Source organism: Pyrgilauda ruficollis, unplaced genomic scaffold (assembly GCF_017590135.1).
Source record: "Pyrgilauda ruficollis isolate IOZ18807 unplaced genomic scaffold, ASM1759013v1 scaffold54, whole genome shotgun sequence".
In the NCBI taxonomy this organism is placed as follows: Eukaryota; Metazoa; Chordata; class Aves; order Passeriformes; family Passeridae; genus Pyrgilauda; species Pyrgilauda ruficollis.
In genome coordinates, this window is record NW_024527044.1 from 5,000,978 (window position 1) to 5,023,469 (window position 22,492).

Here is a 22,492-nt window from a genome sequence, read left to right on the forward strand (position 1 = left end):
CACATGTTCCTTCCTGAAAGCAGGTTGAGGATAATGACAGTAATCAAAAGGGAAAAGCCTCAAAAAAAAGTGTGAATGATACTGTCTTGGTAGGGCAGGGTCAAAATTCTGAACAGCCCTTGCTTAAACAACAGGATGAAATTTAGTGCAAGAAGAAATAAATCAGTCACAGCTGTATAAAGACATTCTCATGACTAAACAGTTGTGTGATGCAAATCTCTTGAGTTCTAGTGAATAGCAGTGGATAATTAGCAGCAGTATCACACTTCTGTCAGCAAAACAAATGTGGATTCACTGAATGGTTTGGGTTAGAAGGGACCTTCAAATATCATTTGGTTCCACCTCTGCCATGGGCAGGGACACCTTCCACTACCCCAGGTTTCTCCAAGCCCCATCCAACCTGGCCTTCAACACTTCCAGGGAAGAATTTCTACCTTAAGTCCAATCTTAACCTGCCCTCTTTAGTTTAAACCCATTTCTCCTTGTCTGCCACTACAGGCCCTGGTAAAAGTCTGTCTTTCTTATAAGTCTTTCTCAATCTTATCTTTTTTAAGTATCCCAAGGCTGCTATAAACCTCAGAACTCCTAAAGCCTTTTCTTCTCCAGGCTGAAGAGCCCCAACTCTCCCAGCCTTTCCTCACAGGAGAGGTGCTCCAGCCCAAGTTTGCTGTTGCAGATGTGCTGTTTGTCTCTGGTGAGACTGGTTAGAACTTTCAGATGCACATTTTCTTGTCTAGAAAGGAGATTTCATGTTGCTTCCTTGTTTACAGAGCCTAAGAAGGAAACCACTGACGTGTGAAAAGTAGTACCTTTATCTTTAGAAACAGCTGATTCCACGAGAGGAACTGCAGGGCTGTGTGACCAGCCAGCTTTCTGCAGGCGGCTGCCAGTCCTTGAACCAGAATTTGAGAGTTGTTGAGCTAAAAAAAATTCTTATTAATCAAGACAGCTGGGAGCAAAGCCAAATGCTGGGCCATAGCAGAAATGAGCATGCTACTTATGTTAGACAGAAGTAAATTATTAGTGTACTTAAAATTTTAGAGGCTTGGAAGGTGATGTGGTTTTGCCTGATTTTTTGAAAATAAGTGAATAAAGACGAAATATGTTTGGGTGTCTGCTTCATGTTTTTGTAGCAAATTGTTAGACTGACACTGTTGAAATACTGTAGTGATGTAAACAAGCTGCCTGCAATCCTTACTCCCAAAGTGGTGATATTTTTTGGGAAGGAGTATACACACAGTATACTACTGTATGGCATATAGTAGTAGTCACGAAACAAGAGTTTACTCAATGCATGCTGCATCCTGGAATACAGCATAGAATATTTTTTCATGTCATTGTCTCTGTGTAAAATTCCTGCTTATACAGTTTTATAGTTTATATGTTGTATAGTGAAATAGAAGCAGAGCAAAGGAGTAACAATTCTATAAAGAAAAGGTCTTGGATAAGGGGAATTTACTTTGGGAATAAGTAGTTCATATAAGTATGGTAAAATGATGGTATAATAGGAGTGTACACTTGTGTGTAAAATGAGGCATAGATGATAATGCTGCAGGTTGGTACCTATTTAATTACTCTGTTTTAGAATCATAAAATTACCAAATCACAGCCTGGTTTGGATTGCAATGGACCTTAAAGATTATCCAGTCCCACCCTCTGCCATGGCAGGGACACCTTCCCCTGTCCCAGGTTGCTCCAAGCCCTGTCCCACCTGGTTTTGAACGCTCCCAGGGATGGAGCAGCCACAGCATCTCTGGGCACCCTGTGCCAGGGCCTCACCACCCTCACAGGGAAGAATTTCTTCCTGATACCCAATCTAACCCTGACCTCTTTCAGTTGGGACCACTTACTTGTATGAAGGTACCCTCATTGGTTTATTCCCCCCTACGGTTTTCCATTCAATTCGAAGTTTTTACGTAGCAAATCCAGTTCTATTGTGTTTCTGGTTTGAGTATCCCTTGGAGAAAGTCTGGACTATGCTGAGCATGAATGTATTCACTTTTAGTTGATAATTTACCCTTCTTAATTTAATACTAATATCCCATACTGATTAAATACACAATTTCAATTTCAATTCAAAAGTATAAATTCTGGTTTTGGGGCTACAACTGATACTGCTTCTGCAATGCAGTGATTGCAGCTGGATGCAGGCACAGTCGATGCATCAAGCTGAGTGGTCTGGGACATCCTCTGAGCTCTGAAGATGTAACCTCCACAAGTAATAGGTGGCTTCTCTTTATTTTGAACGACTGTTTCCACCAGATTTGGCATCCCACTTCTTCTCCTGTCAATTGGAATCTATTTGCACCTCAAAGCCAGACTCCTTGAGTCTGCATATGGGAGGCTTAGGTGGGATTCCCCAGAGGGTGACTGGGCACTGAGTGGGCTCCCCAGGGAATGGTCACAGCCCCAAGGCTGACAGAGCTCAAGGCATGTTTGGAAAACACTCTCAGGCACGGGGTGGCATTGTTGGGGTGTCCTGTGCAGGGCCAGGAGTTGGACTTTGGTCATCCTTGTGAGTCCCGTCCAGCTCTGGACGTTCTCTGGTTCTGCACGTTTGTCTCCAGCGTTCCAGACTGGCACAAGGGCATTTGCAGGGCAAATGCAACACAGAGCCAGTGTGAAACAGTGCCACAGGGCAAAAAACTATGGGATGCTGATTATTTTTGTGTCCTACTTATTTGTAAAAAACTTGTTCATAAAAAGGAGAACATCTCCATTTGTTACAACCCTGCTTGCCAGTCACAGGGCTCGTTCCTTCTCACCAATTGCTCTGGACCTGTGCATAGCAGCTTCAGTTTCATAATCCCAGTCCAGTATCTTTTTAATATCATGCTGTTACTGATATATTTTTCACATCAGGAAATGAAAATGGTTTTGATGAAGAGCAGTGCTAGTTTTAGCTCTAAGATAGGATTAGTCTACTTTCCAATTCTTGTTTCTAAACAGAATTCGTGCCAACTGGAAATTTTCCAGTTGGTTGAAAAATTACATGGGAGCAGTTTGGTCAGGAATATTTGCTTTTTCACCCCGGGGTTCCTTCCATCTGCCTAATAAAACAATTATATCACTGTAAGACTGAAATTCCCTGTGCTGTCTGGAAGTGGATGGTACTAGTGCTGTTGAGTCAGATGGAAAACTGCTTATTTTTCTACCCTTCTGTACCCAGTACAGAACCTGTATGTCATCTCAGCCTTTTTGCGTGCTGGAATCTGCTTACTAAGTCCACACAAATCCTCTTTCCTGGCCTGCACAAGCCCAGTTTTCTGATGTGTGCTAAATTCTTGATGTCATGAGGTACTGTAACACTGTAAAGTTCTAGAGGCAAATAAAGTATTGTGGTGTATGCTGGAAATTAAAATATGCTGTTGAAATATTTTTTAATAGGCAGATAAACCATTGTGTGGAGTTCCCTTGGTATTTCAGCATCTGTGCAGCTTGAGATCCTGGTGTCCTCTAAAGACTGGACCTCTGATGGGGAAGAAGACAACCTCTCCAAGTGTAAAAATGTTTCAAGCACTTTTTTTTTTTTTTTCCCACTGAAGTTTATTCAAACTGGAAAGCATCTTCAGTTTTTTTTGTAGGTCACTGCTGAACTGGGGGTTCCAATGACAATCTAGAAGCAGCATGGAGGGAAGAGTGTATTATCTTTGTTTATGCAGATGGTTTCCATTCATTCTCTGCCATGATCTGCAAAATCAAATTCACAGTTAAACTTTTCAGACTGATAACAGCATTAAGAGGAATTATACCCAGCAGATTATAGCTCATTTGAGCCTCCTCTGAGGGCACTAAATCAGTGGATGTTGGAGAATGAGAAACTTGCAGTCTTTTATAACTCTTTCAATGCAATGTGTGAACATTAACATTTTAGTCTGTGCAAGTTTTGCCGTTTGAAGTTAGGAGGAACAGACTGTTATCTGTAGTTATTCCTTTTTCTAAACTGAAATACTGAAATTTATGCATACATATTTATTTATTTATTTATTTACGCTGCTGCCTTTATATTTTAGCACAATTCCTGATGTGGGGAAAGTCTATATCCTATGTAATAATAAAACAAAAAAAAAAAAAGAAAAAAAAAAAAAAAAAAAAATATCTGTTCAAATAAATGCATCAAGTACAATTGTTCTCTCGTAAACAATTAGTGAAGGAAGGACTACAAGGAGCAAGTTAGGTTAAAAAGAAAATATGCATAAAGAATTGATGATGAACATGGATTTTCACTGTCAAGCTACTGAAGGAGATGTGCTCCATTCCACTGAGCATGTGGCCTCCTCTGGACCTGCTCCATCAGGTCCTTGTCCTTTCTGCAGTGGGGTCCTCAATGGTGGATGCAGAATAGGGGCAGAATCCCCTCCCTCACCTCCTGCACTCCTTGTGTATATATACATGATATATATCAATGTGATGTCAATATCCCCCAATTTGTCACATTTGTAAACAGGACGTTTCCTGCCCTTCCAGCCCGCTGATGACATTGTCTTTAGTTTTCTTTTTACCACTTCCTTACATGTTTATCTCTGATACTTCTGTTTATGCCATTAATTCTGAAATGCCATTTACTTGTAGTTGATGTCAGTTTGCTAAAGACTCCACTCAGCCACTTGACTGGAGGCAAAGTATTCCCATCCTTGGTTTATCCTCACTGTACAAAGAGACTCCAGTCTCAGATGCTGCAGCTCCTAGGAGCTGCTCAGATGTACAGACAACAGACCTACTCGAGTAATTTGCAAATGAAGTGTAAGACAGGGAATGACAGATGGTTGGGACAGACTGGGAAGAGCAAGGAACAGTCAAACAGCACAAGCAGAGCATGAGACAGTGGTCACAGTGAAACTGGTTGTGACTGGGGGGTCACTGACTGTGGGCTGCAAAGTAGAGGATGATGATGAGAGGATGTGCATTGGGGGTCAGGAGTTCCCCTTGTACCTTTTTTCATCAGTTAAGTAACATTTATGGAGCTGCATGATATTAGATTCTATTCTGCTCTCCTACTTGAGGTTTTTTTGCTTCATAGTCACTTTCAAAATTTTCAGTGTCCTTTCTAAATCCAGACAAGTTGAAACTGTATTTTTAGTCCTATTCGTGCAGTTTGCAGTGTTAGAGGAGAGGAGAGGAGAGGAGAGGGAGAAAGCATTCCCCATGACTGATGAGAGCAGCTGAAATGCTATAAATGTTGATCACTGTAGGCAAAACAGTAAATCAGGAATGGGCAATGCAAGCATTTTATTAGTTTAAACTGTCCCATGGCTTGTTCTTGTTTATTTTTCTAGTTTAACTGGGTTGACAGTGTCAGGGAATAAGTAGTGTGCATTTTATGGTTGTTTTACAACATTGCATCTCCAAGACTATAAATAAGGCACAGTTTCTCAGCTCTTGGTGTTGCCTTTATTGTAGTTCTTCCTTGCATTTAGCATTTTGCACACTGACGTCCTGATTCTGCATCACAGCAACAGAGGTGTCCCCTGACACTTCCACAGCCTCAGTAACAGATTTTTAAGAGGCTGAGGTTTCTATACTCCAGTTGGGGATTGTGTAGAAATAAAGTGATTCAGAATGAGTTATGAAAACTCTGGTTCTACTCCCATGGTTTCCCATGAGCTTGTGGTTTCCCTCTGTGGCTGTGGGTCTGTCCTGGCCTCAGTGTCACCACACAAACAGGACAGTGGGGTGGCCTCAGGAGGCTTAAGGACATGAAATTGCAGTTGCCAATGAAAAATAGTGTCATAATAAGATGGATATTTATGTAGCTTTTCTTACAATATCAAAGTTTATACAGTTAATAGGAAGAAATTCTTTGGTGTGAGGGTGGTGAGGCCCTGGCACAGGTTGTCCAGAGAAGCTGTGGCTGCCCCATCCCTGGAAGTGTCCAAGGCCATGTGGGACAGGGCTTGGAGCAACCCGGTTTAGTGGAAGGTGTCCCTGCCCATGGCAGGCGTTTGGAACTAGGTGAGCTTTAAGGTCCCTTCCAACCCAAACCATTCTGTAGTTCTATGAATAATTTTCACACAGGTTCTCATAATAAATAATTTCAGTCCTAGTTTTGTGCACAGGTTTGACCACCAGTCCTTTATTTATTATTGGCTCTAGCACTTCAGTTTGGTTGTGGGCCTGTTTTATTCTTCTCCTGGAATGCCAGCTAACTGTTTTTATGAGGGATACAGGCTTGTATCTACATTAGCATTTTGAGTCTGAGCTGGGCATTCTCATGAGGCAACTTTCCTGTTGCTCTTCATTAACTGTGCTTTTTGTTCACATCACAGAGCAGTTCATGAACTGGATGCCTTTCAGATGAAATTTATATAGAAAATGCACTCTAGTAGCATGCCTGATATGCTCCAACTGCTAATGGGCATTCAGTCTGTGGCACCTGATCAGAAAGTCCTCAGCACCAACTGTTTTGCTGCAGAGATCTGCTCCTGGAATGTTCCTTATTAACATAAATGTAGCAGCTTTTGGTAAAAACTAATTAAGGTTGTTTTTCTTCCTTATTCTGTGTGCTAAATTAAGATAATAAGAACTTTAGAAACATATACACAGTAATTTGTTCCTTTTGCTACCAATTAATTGTTGGGCTTAACAACAGGAACAACACAAAAGTGATAGCTGGTATTGTGCTATGAACATTCTTAAATCCAATGTAGATGAGCTCCTTCGAGTTCACTACATACATTATCTACTCAGTTATTGTTTGAAATCTTAAAGCAAACAGAAATAGGCTGTTTTTTCAGGACAGTCTGAATATTTTCTTCACGTCTTTGTTCTTAGCATTATTTTTACCATTCTCAAGGCAAAATGTTTGGCTGCTATTTGGAAAACAATTGCATTAAATCTTCCACAAATCTGTTCAAGTTTTGATTTTTTTTCCCCACTGACAAATACAATGCAAAAGAGAAAAATAAAAGTCAATTATTATGTGATGTTGCACAATAATGGTAGCCAGCACTGGAATCAAATGTAGCTTTTCATGGAACAAAGAATGATGTCTCTACACAGCACTCCGCAGCACTGGGTTTGAAACTAATGGAGCTGGTCATAGAATGTGCACTTTGCCAGCTGGTTTGAAAGAGCACTTCCAGCATTTCAGAGAGCTCATACAGCATCTGGAACTGGAGGACTTCAAATATGGTGCACTCAGAAAAGCTGTGGCTGATGATACAGTAAAATAACAGTGTTCCTATAAAGAAGAAATGTAAAGTGTGGATTTTTCTTTTAGCTCAATCGTTGGGTGTGAAATTGAATTGAGTACTCTCCAAACTATATTAAATCAGCCCCTTGGCATTGCCACAGGAACAATTTATTTCATCTTGAAGGAGCCTTTGGTTTCCAGATCAGTGGAGCTAAGCAGGAGGAATGTGCGTCACATTGAGGTAAACAGGGATGTGAGCTGGTTAAAAACAGAAGAGGCAACGCAGCAAAATTCTGTGCCCCTGACATTTGTCAGCCTCTTCAGAAATGTGAATGCATTCCCATTAAGCTTTGGGGCAGATATTATCTCTGTACCTTCTGTTGTGCTGATGAGCTGGAAGAAAAAGGAAAATTTATTTGGTTCAGCTGATTTTTCAAGAGAGACATCTCTGTTGTTCTGTTCACCAGGATGTTCGCTGTGCTCTCATGCCGTGGTGGGCAGGTAATGCAGGAGGGCTGGAGAGGGATGGATGCCTCCTCCTGCCTTAGGACCAGCAAACTTCTTCCAGCTCCTGACCTACTTTTGCCATCAGGGCTCTTTGAGAGATGACGAGTTACAAATGACTTTACAACACTCTGTAATGTCTGTTAGACTTTCTCAAAGTCCCTCTCTGGAACAAGACAGGATCTGTAAACAGTAAGCATTACATCAAATATTTCTGCTGTCAGAGTGATTTTGGCACTATGTGGAGGGCAGAACACTCAATGCATCCTTCAGGATATAAAAGTTCTATGCAGATGCCTGTGAACAGCCCTGGTGTGGAAGGATAACACAGCAGGATGAGTGAGCCATGGGCCAGGGCTGCGTTTTGTTGCCAGTGTGCTCCTCTTTAGGGTTGGTTCACTGCAAATTGCAGGGCAACGAGGCCATTGAGCATCACTTCTGAAATACAAACTGTGCATTCTTTGCACAATAAAGCTTAAAGGTATTAGGCTCCCCTTTATCAGGATTGCAGTAGTGCAGGCAAATCAATCTTCATTTTACTGGAGAGAGCAAGATTTAATGCTTTTTGTAATGCCCCCCATCTTGAAGCCCAGCATTAAAAATTTTTTTGGCTTTACTGTCTCATCTCTGATTCACAATTTACCTGACCTTCACCTCTTGAAAACAGGAGAAAGCCAAGCATAGAACAACAAACTGAATGGACTGGGGTAACAAACTGGATTGGTCTGTTCATGTACTGAGAGAATTGTTCAATTTTGGAATATGCTAATTACTGCCATGTTTAATGTAAGTAAACCCAAGCTCTTTCCAGCTCTATCTTAATGCTCTAATCCAACTTAATGAAGAAATGAGCAGGGCTGTGCACTGAGTTCCAAGGTAAGGAGCACATTTTAGATAATACAGTAAACCAGGAGGTCATTGCAGAGTACTTTGTGATTGTGATTATCTGACAAAATAGCCACTGTTCCCTGGTTTTCCCCCCTTTCAAATTGTCTCACATGAAGAAATGTCCTTTTAAAATATACTCTGGTGAATGATGGGTGGAAAGACACATTTTTCCGTTCCTGTTGCCAGTTGAGAGATTTCCTTTGGTAACAGAAGAAATTTTCTGCAAAACAACGTTCAGACAGCAATACTCAGGGTGAATATTCAAATAATACCCTCCCTCACTTGTAAGGAGGGAGTAGGAAGATCCCACACTCTCAGCTACAGCTACCTACAGTGAAAGGTGAAATAAAAAGCTACAATCTGGAGACCTTTGCCTTAAGGGGATCTCTAAATGGTAAATTTGTATTGTATTCTCCTACCATTACTTAAAGGCAGTAGGACAAGCCCATAGGAATTCTTCATTTATCATCACTGGTTTAAAATATTTCCTCTCTTTATAGCACTCTTGGAATTTTACCTGAGAATCAATAGTGGTTTTTCATATGCACTACCAGGATTTCCCAATGAGTTTCATCTTTTTAGAAGCGGAGAATTTGAAGAGGCTGTTGCTTACACTGGCTACTTTTAGGAGTTCTTGCTTTTAAGGAATTTTCACATGTGAGTTGTATCAAGCTGCTTGCTTATTTTGTGTGGATCATTAAATAATTGTTAAAAGCACTTCAGATGAACCCAGTTCTTTCAAGTGTTCATTAGACAAATCAGGATCCCCTTTTGTTTTCCTTTAGTCTTTCCTCTTCTTTTGTCTTTGAGAACCACAGAAATGCATAGTGCTCTTCTCTAATCTTACCTTCTTACCCTTTTCATCAAAGCAAATAGGATTGTTTCTATTTCTGGGCCAGTGGCATTTTGATATGTTACAGGTCTAGTGATAAATAACTACCTCAATTTAAATCTTTTAACAGGCAGTCTTTGTTTAATATCAACACTGTTGGTTATTTTTATTCTGTTAGTCTCTTTCCCTTCATGTTATTTATTGATTTCCTTACAGACAGATGCAGCAGGAAACACCTCATACTTCAGATTCTGTTTCCCAAGGCCAGATCCCAGAATCCCAGAATGGTTTGACCTGGAAGGGACCATCTCATTCCAGCCCCTGCCATGGGCAGGGACACCTTCTACTACACCAGGTTGCTCAGGTCCCTGTCCAGCCTGGCCTTGAATATTTCCAGGGATGGATATCATTTACCTTTACCTCCTGTGACAGGTTCTCATCTTCTCTGATCATCTTTGCAGTCTTTTGTTGCTCTTCCATCTTGCCTCCATCTTCCTTAATCGTGGATGAGCAGAGCCACACACCCAGGCTGGGTCACTACAATACCCTTCACGTGGTATTGACATAATCACTTCAGCACATATTTTCTAGGCTTTTGTTTTAGTATTTGTGTTAAATGTGTGTCACCTTAGTGACTCCTTTATCCCTCTCGAAGTAACTGGTGTGCCCATCCTCTTTGCTATAAACAGGAAGTTAATCTGTTCTTAGGTTGTTTTTCTACAAGACTCTTCAGTGCACAGCTTCCACAGTTTACCAGATTCTGTCTTTTTTCTTGTGCCTCATGAGAGCTTTGTAGGGTTGCAACCAGCATGGCTTGTCTGGAAACAGAATATATTCAACTCTGAGATAGGAGTTTATGTCTTACATGGATGTTTATATCCAGTACAAAACTAATTTCAGGAAAAACTAATTTCATAATTGTGAATTATATCCCTTTCCCTATTGTGGTTTGTTCCTTGGAGTATCTTTTACATGAATGAATGGGAAAAATTAAAATAGGAAAAATGCTTTCTTTATTTGCTTGCAAAACTCTAGGAAAAGCATTTGGCTAAAGTTCCAAATCACAACCATATCCTAAATCAAATGTGTAGCAAGGGCGATAATGAGTGTAAACACACTGAATAATAAAATGTAATTTGGGTTCTGAGTTCTAGGGCTCTAATCCAAAGCTCGCTGATGTCTGTGGAAAGGCTTCCATTGATTTGAATTAGGCCTTGGCTTTTGTCCTGAATGAACACAATACCAGTGGAGCTATTCATGAAAGAAATGTTTGGAAATAAATCACAGGAACTTGCTGTGTCAGAACCCAATTCACTTGCTAATTATGGCTGTCATGTTTTACAATGCTCATTGTGTCGATACTTTGTCATAGTCCCTCACATGAACTAACCAAATTCAATCTTAAAAAAATAATTTGCTGCCACTGCTGTAATTGGAACGTTGTTTCTGGATCATTACTCTGATGTTTGAAACCTTCTTTAACTTCTAGACTAAACCTATTTATGCCAACTGTTTCCACGTGTTTTATGCCAATGTAGTCTTCTAGATTTATGCCATATAGTGTGATTTGTCCTTGCTCTGAACAGTACTGGTAAATTACTGATGACGGTTCCATCTCCTCTCAGGCTTTGTTTTGTTTTGCTAAATAAGCCAAGCATTTCAGTTTCTTATTCAGTAAGTTGTTAATTCATAGAATTATGGAATGGCTAAAGATGGAAATGACCTGTAAGATCATCATATTCAACCATTAACACAGCACTGCTGTGATGACCACTAATCCATGTCCCCAAGTGCCACATCCACCTGCCTTTTGAGCACTCCCAGGGATGGTTATTCCACCAATTGCCAGGCCAGTCTGTTCCAATGCCTGTCAACCCTTTCAGTGAAGAAATTGTTCCTAATGTCCAGCCTAAATGTCCCCTGGCTCAGCTTGAGGCCATGTCCTCTTGTCCTGTTTCTTGTTCCCTGGTAGCAGAGCCCAGCCCTCACCTGGCTGTACCCTCCTGTCAGACAACTGTGCAGAGTAAGGCTATCCCCCCTGAGCCTCCTTTTCTCCAGGCTGAGCCCCTTTCCCAGCTCCCTCAGCTGCTCCTCATCAGACCTGTGCTCCAGACCCTTCTCCAGCTCTGTTGTTCTTCTCTGGACTCATTCCAGCACCTCCCTGTAACCTTTATCTGGATCTATTCCCACTAATCTGCTTAGGATACAGGCAACAAACCCTGCATTTTTAATGAGCTGCTATAGTGCTCCATACAATGCTGTTAATACTCTCCTTGCTGTACTGGAAATACTTTTCCAAATATACCCAGCATCTTGTTTACCTCCCTATGGCTGCATTTCACTCATCACTGTCACCATGTGACTTGCAGGGTCTTGGTCCCATATGAGCTCCCATTTAGTGCTAGAAATAGTTTTTATTCAAGGAGGGCATAAGTTTGTCCTTGTCCTCAGAGGCTTTTAGCTCCTGTCTGTCACTCCAGTGCTCATTTCTTCCTTGCATGCTGCTCTGTTTGTTCTCAGCATTGGCTGTCCTAAATGATAACCATCAAGCTGGGGTAATCAGCAGCTTTAATTAGTATGCTCCTACTTTGTGCTAATTTCGTTAATTTAGAAAACAAACAGAAAAGAACTTTGGAAAATGCTAGAGGCACTGAGTGATGGGAGCTGACAGAAGGTGACAGGAAGGAACTGGGGAAAGGTGCCCAGTGCTGGGCAAAGGAATAACGAGATGAAGAGAGGGCACGGGGCACAGGAGGGAGAAGTGGGAACTTGGTGAAGTGAAGGTTGCTCACATCTTCCAGAGCATTAATTGGGTCTCATTGAGACATACTTGGGATGGATGAAGACTCTTCAAAATCCCAGAAATAAATGTGTAACTCATGACTTTCTACATTTTGACTTTTTAAGAATAGCAACACTGCTGCTTAACTTTGGATGTTTCCTTTTTTTCCCCACAAATTTCAAAGTGCTCTGAAAGTTCAAAGACTTACTTTCTAAAAGCATTTAAAAGTACTGAATCCTAAAAGCACTTTAAAAGTCTCGAATTGAGAAGATTATGAGTCTTGAATAATTTATCCACAAAACTTGAAAGGAAAAAAATTTGCTTAGTCTTTAAAATGTATATGATAAATTTTCTTATAGATTGGAATGACTCTGAAAGACTTTTATCCAGATAAGTGCATTCAGCAGATATTAGAAGTCACAGGCAATAGCAATTAAGGCATAAGGCTTTTCCTGGGAATTGATATCAAGCTTGGAGGAGTGGGGATGGCTCAAAATGCAGCTGAGGGCCATTAACTTCACTTGATGATTAATGACCTCTGCTGAGGTCATTATTATTATCAGCTGAAAACATTAAAAAATCCAGATGTATGAATCTTTTTAATGGGAGTTGCAGTTTCAGTCAGTGCAATGGAAGTGTCCCCACTGTGGATAGACTGCCCTTTAATAATATCAAGTAGAGGGTTTGATTTCCCTCCTCCCCACAGCATTTTCAGGAGCATTAATCAAGGCTGGGTCTCTAAAGCTGTGCTGGTATAAAATTGAAAAGCAAGCAGAATAAAGTCCATAGTGCTTTAAAGTTCTCCCAGTGTGGCAGTGGCATCCAGGACTTAATCAGCTTTTTTGCAGTTCTCCATCTATTCCTTTCAGTGCCTAATCAGAGTGAGTCTCAGTGTAGCCCAGGAATGTGCCCAGCACATTCCTTGTGCTCACTGTTCTTGCACCCACCTTTGAAATTGTGTCTTCCCTAATGTTGTGTTAGGTCCCTCACCAAGATCTGGGCTCAGTGTTGTGTTACAGAGGGGGCAAGCACACAGCCCTGACTGCTGCATCCAGACAGGGAGCAACTCTTTATTAATAAATAGTCAGTAGGAATAGATACTTCCCAGTGTCCAGACTAGTCCATGCATGGTTCCTTCCGCTCTTGGTGAAACTTTTTTTAATATGATGAATTTTATTATTGACTTGTAGGGAAACTGAGAGCTACTACTGGGAAATGTTCACCTTGCTGCTAATTTTTGACTTATGAGACTTCTGTTATAATGTCTTGATCATTCTATACATACATACATACATATATATATATATATACACCTTTCTATCTCTGACAGAATCATAGAATAGTTTACGTTGAAGACCTTTAGGATTAACTGTTAACCCAGCACCGCCAGGTCCCCCACTAATATGAATTTAAATTCCTTTATTTCATTTTTAAAATGCACTGAAGAGATTTGAAGTAGGTAATAAAGACAACATGAAGACATAAGCTTTAATTAGTCACTTTATTTTTTATTTTGACTATGTTTCTGAATGCTGTGTGAGTCCTACTCTACACAGGCATTGGGCCCCTGTCCCTTTCTCTCCCTTCCCCCAGCCCTTTATCCCTGGTCATTGTGAAGGTTGTAACATCAAAATTCCAGTCAGGATAGGACTGAGATGACTGCTGCTTTTGGCTGACCTTTATACAAATGCCACTGGATGTAGGCTTCTGCACAGGAAAATGGAATTTTTCAAAAATATAAGCGAAGCAGATAAAAAGTGTAACTGAACATGGGGTGGTAAGACTAGACCTGCTTGTACAAACCTATGCACTTCAACTGTTTTGGGGATTGGTGCATGTCTTTAGTCACCCTCTGCCAAACCACAGAGCTCTCACCTCCCTTTTTTCTTTTTCTTTTTTCATTCCTCCAAAGTATCTCCTGCAGTGAGAGGAAGAGGTGAGTGAGGTCAGGCAGAATGAAATGAAAATCATAAAAGCTTAATAGACCATAGGGAGGTTCCTTTGAAAGGGTGCCAGCAATGGAATATCAGTTATGGGGAGGAAGACCACAGAGCTGGCAGTGAATGAAAGGAGATCGGGCACATGCGCTGTGCTGTCACAGCCCTGGCTGTGGAACTGAGCTGTTCCCTGTTAACTCCTTAACAAATGTCTCACTCTGACAGTAGTTACTCCCACGGTGCTGGTAGTGCTCCCTGGTGCAGCTGCACTGTGCTTCTGGATGAATTTTTCTGAGAAGTTCTGAATTCTTTGTTTTGCTGGTAAGCTCAATAGATGAGAACTGAAGTATTGATGAGATTATATAAATTGCATTTTCTTTTTTGTCTTCTGTAGTCTGTACCAGTTATCCACTGTAAGGAAAAAGAAATTGTTTTTCTGGATGAGAAGCAAAGAAATATTTTAAAACATGGAAAAATGTAAGGACTTGCAGAGATAGCAAGAAAACAGAATCCTGAAATGGTTTGAATTGGAAAGAACATTAAAGATAATCTCATTCCAATTCCCCTTCATGGGGAGGGACACCTTCCACTGCACCAGGTTGCTTGAAGCCTCATCCAACCTTGTCTTGAACATTTCCAGGGATGGGGCATCAACATCACGTTACTGCCAATATACATTAGGTTATTGTAATTATACAAACCCCTGACATAACAGCTCTCAGTGTATATGAAATGGTGTGGCAAATCATCTTACCAGTGTTTTTTTGGTTTTTTTTTTTTCAGAATAAAGCACTTCTAAAAGCAGGGGCTTTGGTCTGGCTGATTCTCTATCTTACAAAACTTCAAGTCTTGACTGCAGTAGCTAAAATACTCGGATTTGATGTGTGACTCAATGGATGGCACTCTGAAATCTCAGTAAACATGAAGGCTGGACTAAATAATAACTGCCCCCCTTCAGCTTTAGCATTTTATGAATCTATGCTTTTGTGAATGAAAAGACTTGTGCAAGTGTCAGAATTGATTTAAGGACATTGGGTTTATTTGATGGTGTGGAACTTAGTCCTCTGTGTGCTCACAGCTTGCAGAGAAATCATGGAGTCTGAGCTTCCAAGACTCAGACTAGAAGAATGAACAGAATTTCTGTTCATCTTCAAGTCCATGGATGTGGTAGACCTTTGTTTTGCAATGCTAAAATATCCCTATTTTTGCCATGAGCTTTTGAGCATGTTTCTACAGCTAAACACTTTGAAACCTGCAGTTTCTCTTTCAAACAGATCACTGTTTTCAGTTGTCCAATTTGTTTTCAGATGCTGCACGACCTCTCAAAGAACAAGTGTGTATTCTCTTAAGTACTTAAATGACAAAACATCCAGAAAAAACATATCATACAATACAAAATGAGCCTGCAGTGCTGATGTGGATATAAGCCTCAGCTGCAGCCTTTGTCTGCTGACTCCACTGTAATTCAGCACAATGGTTGCTTCTGTGCAGATGAGCCCACTGTTGTCTGGTGTTTTCAGTCATGTGCCCTTTCAGCTTCATTTCATATGTCACTGTCATAGGTTTGCTCAACTTTTAAGAGAAGTTCAATAGCTGCTGGGTTCTCAATTTGAAGACCTCTTCCCCTAAACCCTTTGCAGAGTTCAGCACTACCAGACCACTGCTTTCCTTAATTTCTTTTCACAGAGCCTTTATTTGTCTATGGACACCTGTCCCTAAAGGCCACAGGTTGAAACCTCCTGCTTAAACAACTGTCAAGTTTCACATTGTTGTTTGACTCAGACTGATGTGACAGAGCACAAAGTTAATCTTCAGCATTATTTCTTTTTGCTTTGCAGGAAAAATTTGAAGGTTTGTTCCGTGCCTATGATGACTGCGTGACATTCCAGCTGTTCAAAAGCTTCAGGCGTGTGCGGATAAATTTCAGCAGTCCCAAATCAGCTGCTCGTGCCAGAATAGAGCTGCATGAAACACAGTTCAGAGGGAAGAAGTTAAAGTTGTATTTTGCACAGGTAATGAAATCTGGAATCTACTTCTGTGTTACTGCACAATATTTCTTTAAAAGCTATGCTCTAACACTGAATAAAAGTAATAAAGGTTTCTCCCATGCCCTCTCTCTCTGATAGAAGACTACTTAAACCTCCTTGTGTTGACTGAGCTGCTTCTGCCCTGAAGGTCTGCAGTAAATTTAAAGGACCACTTAGGACTAAAGTTGCTCATTCAACACACAGAATTATGTATCTCAGAGCTGATTTAAACACTGATTGTTGTCTGTGGGTAACTCTCTTAACTAACCATAAGAAAGTGCTAATGTCAAGAATCCAAGTGAATAAAAAAGGTGGGGCTGGATTACATATTTGGCTGCAACCCTGAGCCACAATCAGGCTTCCTCCTGCCTTTTTGGCTTTTAGTTACAGAATATATGAATTACAAATACTGAATTCTCTAAAAGGAATTTATTGAGTCCAAGTCAAAGGAAGAAGGTAGGGGAAGTAAAACACTCCCAGCCTGGGGCTGTAGGTAATTATATCCATCTATTGGAGCTGTCAGGTGGGTGTTCAATTCTCCTTACCCAAGGTAGAAAGAACATACATCTCCCACAGCAGGCTGGGCCCTAGCCAGGATAGAGAAAGTTGAAGGAGGTTGAGAACCCAACCACCACCTCTTCTGAATGCAGTTTAATAAATTGATGAGGTCACTGTGGCTTGTGAGATACCCACTACTGTTTACAAGCAATGTAGGTGTGCTTTGAGCTGCCAGCTTGGCCCTTCAGAGGTCTGAGGATAAAGGCTGGCTCATTTCAAGGTATCAAGCAAACCCATAATGTTAAATTATGACCCTCTTCATCCTGGTCAGAATAGGAGCTGTTTTGAGCCTAGGCAGGAGCAGAACCACAGGAAGATGGGAAGCTACAGCTGTGAAAAAAAACATAGTTCTTAACGAGTTAGATGAGCTCAGAAGGTCTTACAGCTGGATTTAGGTGTTAAGAATCTGCCTCAATCCCATTTTTTATGCCCTGATCTCCTAAATCTGGCTCTGAATTTTTTTTCTGAAAGGCTTCAAAACCTGCAGTTAGGCAGATCTGAGAATGGTTTCATTCTAACTGTATTCAGGAGGCTAATTGAAGACTTGGGATAACAACAAAAAGAAAAATGTGCACAATAATGATTAGTCTCCCTATCTAAGCTGATTTCCTGCAGAGCCATTCTGGTACCTGCACTATGCTCTCCAGTACATGTAGTCTTACAAGAGCTTATTAGTCGTGTTCAGGGAGTGCAGATGTGGAAGCAGCAGTGTCTGGAGCAGTGTCTGGCCTCAGCCAGGCTGAATAACCACTTCCAGACCTACAAGTTCTGGGGAACATGGAGTTGAGAGTTTCAGACTGGTTCTTTGCAAACCCCATGTTTGCTGGCATGGAAGTAGAGTTTATTGCTTCTGTGCTCGAACTGGTTGTAACCTTGCTCAGGTATGGCTGCACTACAATTTATTTACGTCAAGGCTTCTTTAACATACTAGAAAAGACCAGGAATTAAAGTAATTTAATTAGGTAATTTAAGATGGAAATAAAATAAGGACACTCACTTGCAAACTACTAAGGAACATCATAGATGCCTTTTCCACTTCAACTAAAGAAATAAAATCTGTAGAAATCTTTCTGAAGTTACTTTCAAGGCCTTGGTGCAGGAGTTACTTGTGTGATGTCACTTTTTATTTAGGCATTTAGACCAGATCACAACACTGCCTTTACAGCCTCAAAACTCTCTGAGCTAGCAGCTGGGGCTACCAAAGCTCTGCATTTTTCCTGAAAGAACGTACACAAGAGGCACAGACATTGTAGCTTTGCTGGTGTCACAGCCCCACACTGCACATTTACTGCAGAGGCACCATCTGAAAGGCTGAGATGAAATTCATCTCCAGGCCTTCTCTTCTGAGACTGATGCTGAAACCCTGCCTGGGTGGCATTTGGGATGAGAAGGGTATGATTTGAGCAGTCATTCCATTTAGCCATCCTGTGGGGATGAAAAGCTGGACAAGAGCTGGCAATGTGCCCTGGCACCCCAAATATCCTGGGCTGCAACACCCATAGTGTGACCAGCAGGCTGAGGGACATGATTCTGGTCCAGTGAGATCCCACCTGGGGTCCTATGTCCAGCACTGGGTTCCCAAATGCAGGAAAGGCATGGACCTGTTGGAGTGAGGCCAGAGGAAGCCACAAAGATGCTCAGAGGGCTGGAGCCCCTCTGCTGTGGAAACAGGCTGAGAACTGGGCGTTTTCAGCCTGGAGAAGAAAAGGCTCCAGGGAAACTTCACTGTGGATTTTCAGTACTTAAAGGGGCCTTACAAGAAAGATGGGAATGGACCTTTTAGCAGGGCCTGTTGCAATAGGACAGGGGGAAAATAGCTTTAAACTAAAGGAAGGTTGTTTTAGGCTGGATGTAAGGAACAAGTCTTTTGCAGTAGGAGTGGTGAAACACAGGCACAGGTTGCCCAGAGTTGTGGATACCCCATCCATGGACAATTTCAAGGCCAGGTTAGATGGGGCTCTGAGCAAGGCAGGAGGGTTGGAGGAGATGACCTTTAAAGGTCCTTTCCAACCCAAACCATTCTGTGATTCTTTCCTGTACTAAACAGTGTCTTTGTTATGCTTTAAAGATTCAGACCTCTGAGACAGATGGAGACAAGCTTCATTTGGCACCACCACAGCCTGCAAAACAGTTTCTCATCTCGCCTCCAGCCTCCCCACCTGTAGGGTGGCAACCAATAGATGATGCAACACCTGTCATCAACTACGACCTCCTTTATGCAGTTTCTAAGCTTGGACCAGGTAAGCTTGTGGTCCTTGGGTGAAAACGTGTCAGGAAAAGCAGACAAGAAATACCAGTGTAGATAATAACTGTAGAGGGAGTTGGCAGAGAGCTGGAAGTTGCATTAAAATTTGTATTTCAGTTGATGGATGTCACCTGGTTCTTTCCTTCAGAATGAGTTTTGCCATGTGTAGGCACAGAATTGTGTGTTATCTGCAGCTTGTGAGAGCTGATCAAAGCTTTTCTTACACCATTTATTGTGCTGGGGTTCGTGCCTAGGTGACACAGCTGATGGTTTAGGTGGGGACTGGACAAATGTTTGGCTGTGGATGTGAGGAGTTTTTGCTGTACACAACATCTGCTCAGTTCTGCATTCCAAGGTGCAGATTTCTCCCTTGAAGAAGTGCACGTTCACTGGAGTGGAGAATCTCTCATGTTGTTTGTTGAGAGATAACTACTGTTCCCCAGCCCTGGTGGGATTGCTCTGTTATGAATGTTCATTTCCTGCTGAAAACTATGCAGGAGGAATAGGATAAGGTGTAGCCTCCCTTAGCACAAGATAAATGTCAATGGATAATGCATCCAGGCTTTCTTCTGCCTTCCCATCTTCAGCTAATGCCAGGAGTTGAAGCTAGCTGGGATTTTCAAGCAATGCTTTCCCTTGGAAAATGCTCATCTGATGAAACCAAAGTTTTACATAGGAGAGGGTTACTTTTGATTTAATTAAGCCATCTTTACAAATAGTTTTTTTCAAAGCTGTTAAAGCATCCTGTTTTAGAATTTTCAAAATGAGAAAGGTTCCAGTTTCAGGTCCAAGCAGTATCATTTACAAATTAATCTAATTTATGTTCATAAGCCACAAGGAAAAAATAGCCAATTAAATTATCTTCATACCGAAATAAAACATTTCAGATCCAATCTAATAACAATTGTGGGGGTGAGCTCATGAAAATTTAGCAGTTTATTTTTGAAATTCTTGTGGGATGAGAGAATTGTTTTCTCCCCAGCTGTACTGGGAATACTCCTTGCTCATTCTGAGAGCAGCTTCCAGTTGCAGACATCTAATCACTGGGGCTTTTGTGCAACTGCACCGAAGGAACTCAGAGCTGGAGTGCATGGGGTGCAGAAGGATGTTTTGTGATTCACAAGGTTTGCAGGATTATCTTCTGTCTTTTTCAGATGGGATCTCTCACAAGAGGAAAATATATATCGGGAGATTCCTATGGTTTGTTTCCCTTCAGCAGGAAAAAGGCAGTAGAAAAAGGCAGTTGGGGGAAGACTTCATACGATATTGCATATTATTATTTCCAGGAGTGATATTTTGCTTCTAAAATGCTGAATAAAAGAAAAAACAAAAACCTCTTTTTTTTTTTTTCCCCTTTGATGCAGCAGTGTTATAAATGGAAACATGTAAACGAATTCCCAAGCTAGCTGGGTAATAAATCAATTCCTGTTCTGGAGCACTGGAATGTGAAATATCACTCATTGTCCCACACTCTGGGACAGCTTTGCGTGAAGGTCAAATTCATCCGGATTTAAGGAGCCTGCAGGGAGCAATATGAAAAGCCATTGTGTGCTCTCTTCTTTCTATTTTTAGCACTTGTTAGAGGGATCAATTTTAGTTAACTGCAGCGGCGGGTTTAAAATAGTGTTGCTGTTCTCAGTTGTGCATTTACTATGTTTAGAATTTCATTGAAAAACAAATCCCACTAACACTCATTTCTCAGTATTGCAGCAGTGAAACTGCTGGACATCAAACAGCATTGGTAGCCTCAGAGAAGAGATTTTTTTCATTCAAAAACACAATTTAAAAATATAACAGCTTATCAGCTGTCGAAAAATACTCGCTTGGCACAGTTGTTTACAGAGCTGAGAGTTTTAGAATCTGACTTCCATATCTTTATCTTGTAAGGAATCTTTGCTGCATTAAATGGACTGATTTGGTATAATAAACATCTGAGAATCAGGAAAACTCATTAGCGCTTCTAAATAGTGAACAGTGTCTTTGTATGCCCTCAGCTTAACGTGAGTTTTATTGTCCTACTTCACTGGAAATGCTAGATGTACCACCTGGACACAGACCCATGCTCCTTTCCCATTCCCTGAATCCAGGTCATCTGTCACAGTATGGTGCCATAATCATCATAGCCACAAAATTAGAGACTAAAACCATCCCTGGGTGCAAAATGTTGGGAGATTTGCTCCAGAGTGTAAGGAGCATACTGGAAGTGAGTTAACAGATTTGCCACGTGCTAGCAGTTTTGGACAGGTGTTTTAGCTGCAGCAGTGACAGGCTGGCATCTTGGAGATCTAATGGAACAGATTTCTTTTTGTGCTCAAAAGAAAGCTGGTTTTGGTCCCTTCACATGGAATTGAGATCAGTGAGGGTGCATTTACTCCGTAGGGAAGATCATGGCATATTTAATTAAGTTCCTGGATGATTGATGTGTATTCTCACTTTCTACAGATGCAGAAATTAGGCTTTAAATGAGGCATGAACAGAGTGCTGTACATCAGTCAGAGCCAGGAACCATGACTGTGCCTGGTGCTGACCACCAGCCTACAATCTTTTCAATATATTGCAAATAAAGGAGAGCAATTGTTAATCAGTTTGATGGAAAATACTTCCACTGTCAAGACAACTTCCAGTAGTTTCAAATGCTAATAAAGATGTGCAGACATCAGGGCCTGGACTACAGAACAGCTTGGCAGGTTGCAGGCATACCTGCAGGAAAAAGCTAGCTCCAGGTTAGGCCAGGTGAGGATACAACCTGGACCTGACAGGCAAACAATCAAACAACCACCCCACATTGCAAACATATTTAATATGAGAAACCTTTGCAAAGTGGAGGGAGAGGGAGTCTCCAGGTCCAGCCTGTGTCTACAGCAGAGCTGTTCCTCTCAAAGGACAGGCAGCTGTTTGCCATTTATTAGTGCAGTGATTTGCAAACTATCCTCTTGGCACTAGAAGATGCTCTTTCTTTTCTGGAAAGCTGTCCCTCCCTCTCTCTGTCCACTCCCCAACCTTCCCCCACTGCCTCATTCTTCACAACAGATTGCCCTGTACCCCCTCATTTCTAACTCTGCACTCCAGAGTGTCTTTCCCCAGGATCCCAGGTGCCACCCTGACTTCTCCTTGCCAGCCTCAGCGCCTGCTCTGCCCTGGGTTTGGCTCACCCTGCCCTAGGGAAGGAGAAAACAGGTGAGAGCAGGACTTCGCCCAGGAAATGCCATGCACAGGGATTTCAAACCATCTCACAAGGCAGATTTTCTGTGCCCAAGTGTTTTCAAACTCTCGTGTTTGTCATCACTGAGTCAAAGGAAATACTAAATACTTCATATGACTCCCAGGGAGGATTAAAAGGGAATGAAGGGGCAAACAAATGGTGATAGATGAAACTTTTCATCTCTGTCCTTCCTCTCCCTGCTGTTCTGTGGGTGCTTTTGCCCTTCCCTTCTCTTACCAGGGGCAGGGTACAGGAGAGCTGCTGGATGAAAAGAAAACTTTTCCTCTGTTTGGGAGAGGAGGGTGCCCAGCTCCTGCAGCATCAATAAAGGGCTTCCAGGGAGCAGCTCCTCCACTTTGCTATGGCAGATTGGTGCTGTAGAGGT

General features: G+C 41.6%; 1 protein-coding gene across 2 annotated transcripts in view; it reads left to right on the top strand.

Annotated features, from left to right (window-relative positions):
* The window catches only part of RCAN2 (regulator of calcineurin 2), an 84,859-nt gene that overhangs the window by 52,605 nt on the left and 9,762 nt on the right, over positions 1-22,492 (top strand). For both annotated transcript variants that reach the window (XM_041480910.1, XM_041480911.1), the window contains 2 exons: positions 15,914-16,087; positions 18,729-18,900. In XM_041480910.1, the coding sequence (XP_041336844.1) occupies positions 15,914-16,087; positions 18,729-18,900 (346 nt within the window). The remainder of the gene's footprint in view (positions 1-15,913; positions 16,088-18,728; positions 18,901-22,492) is intronic.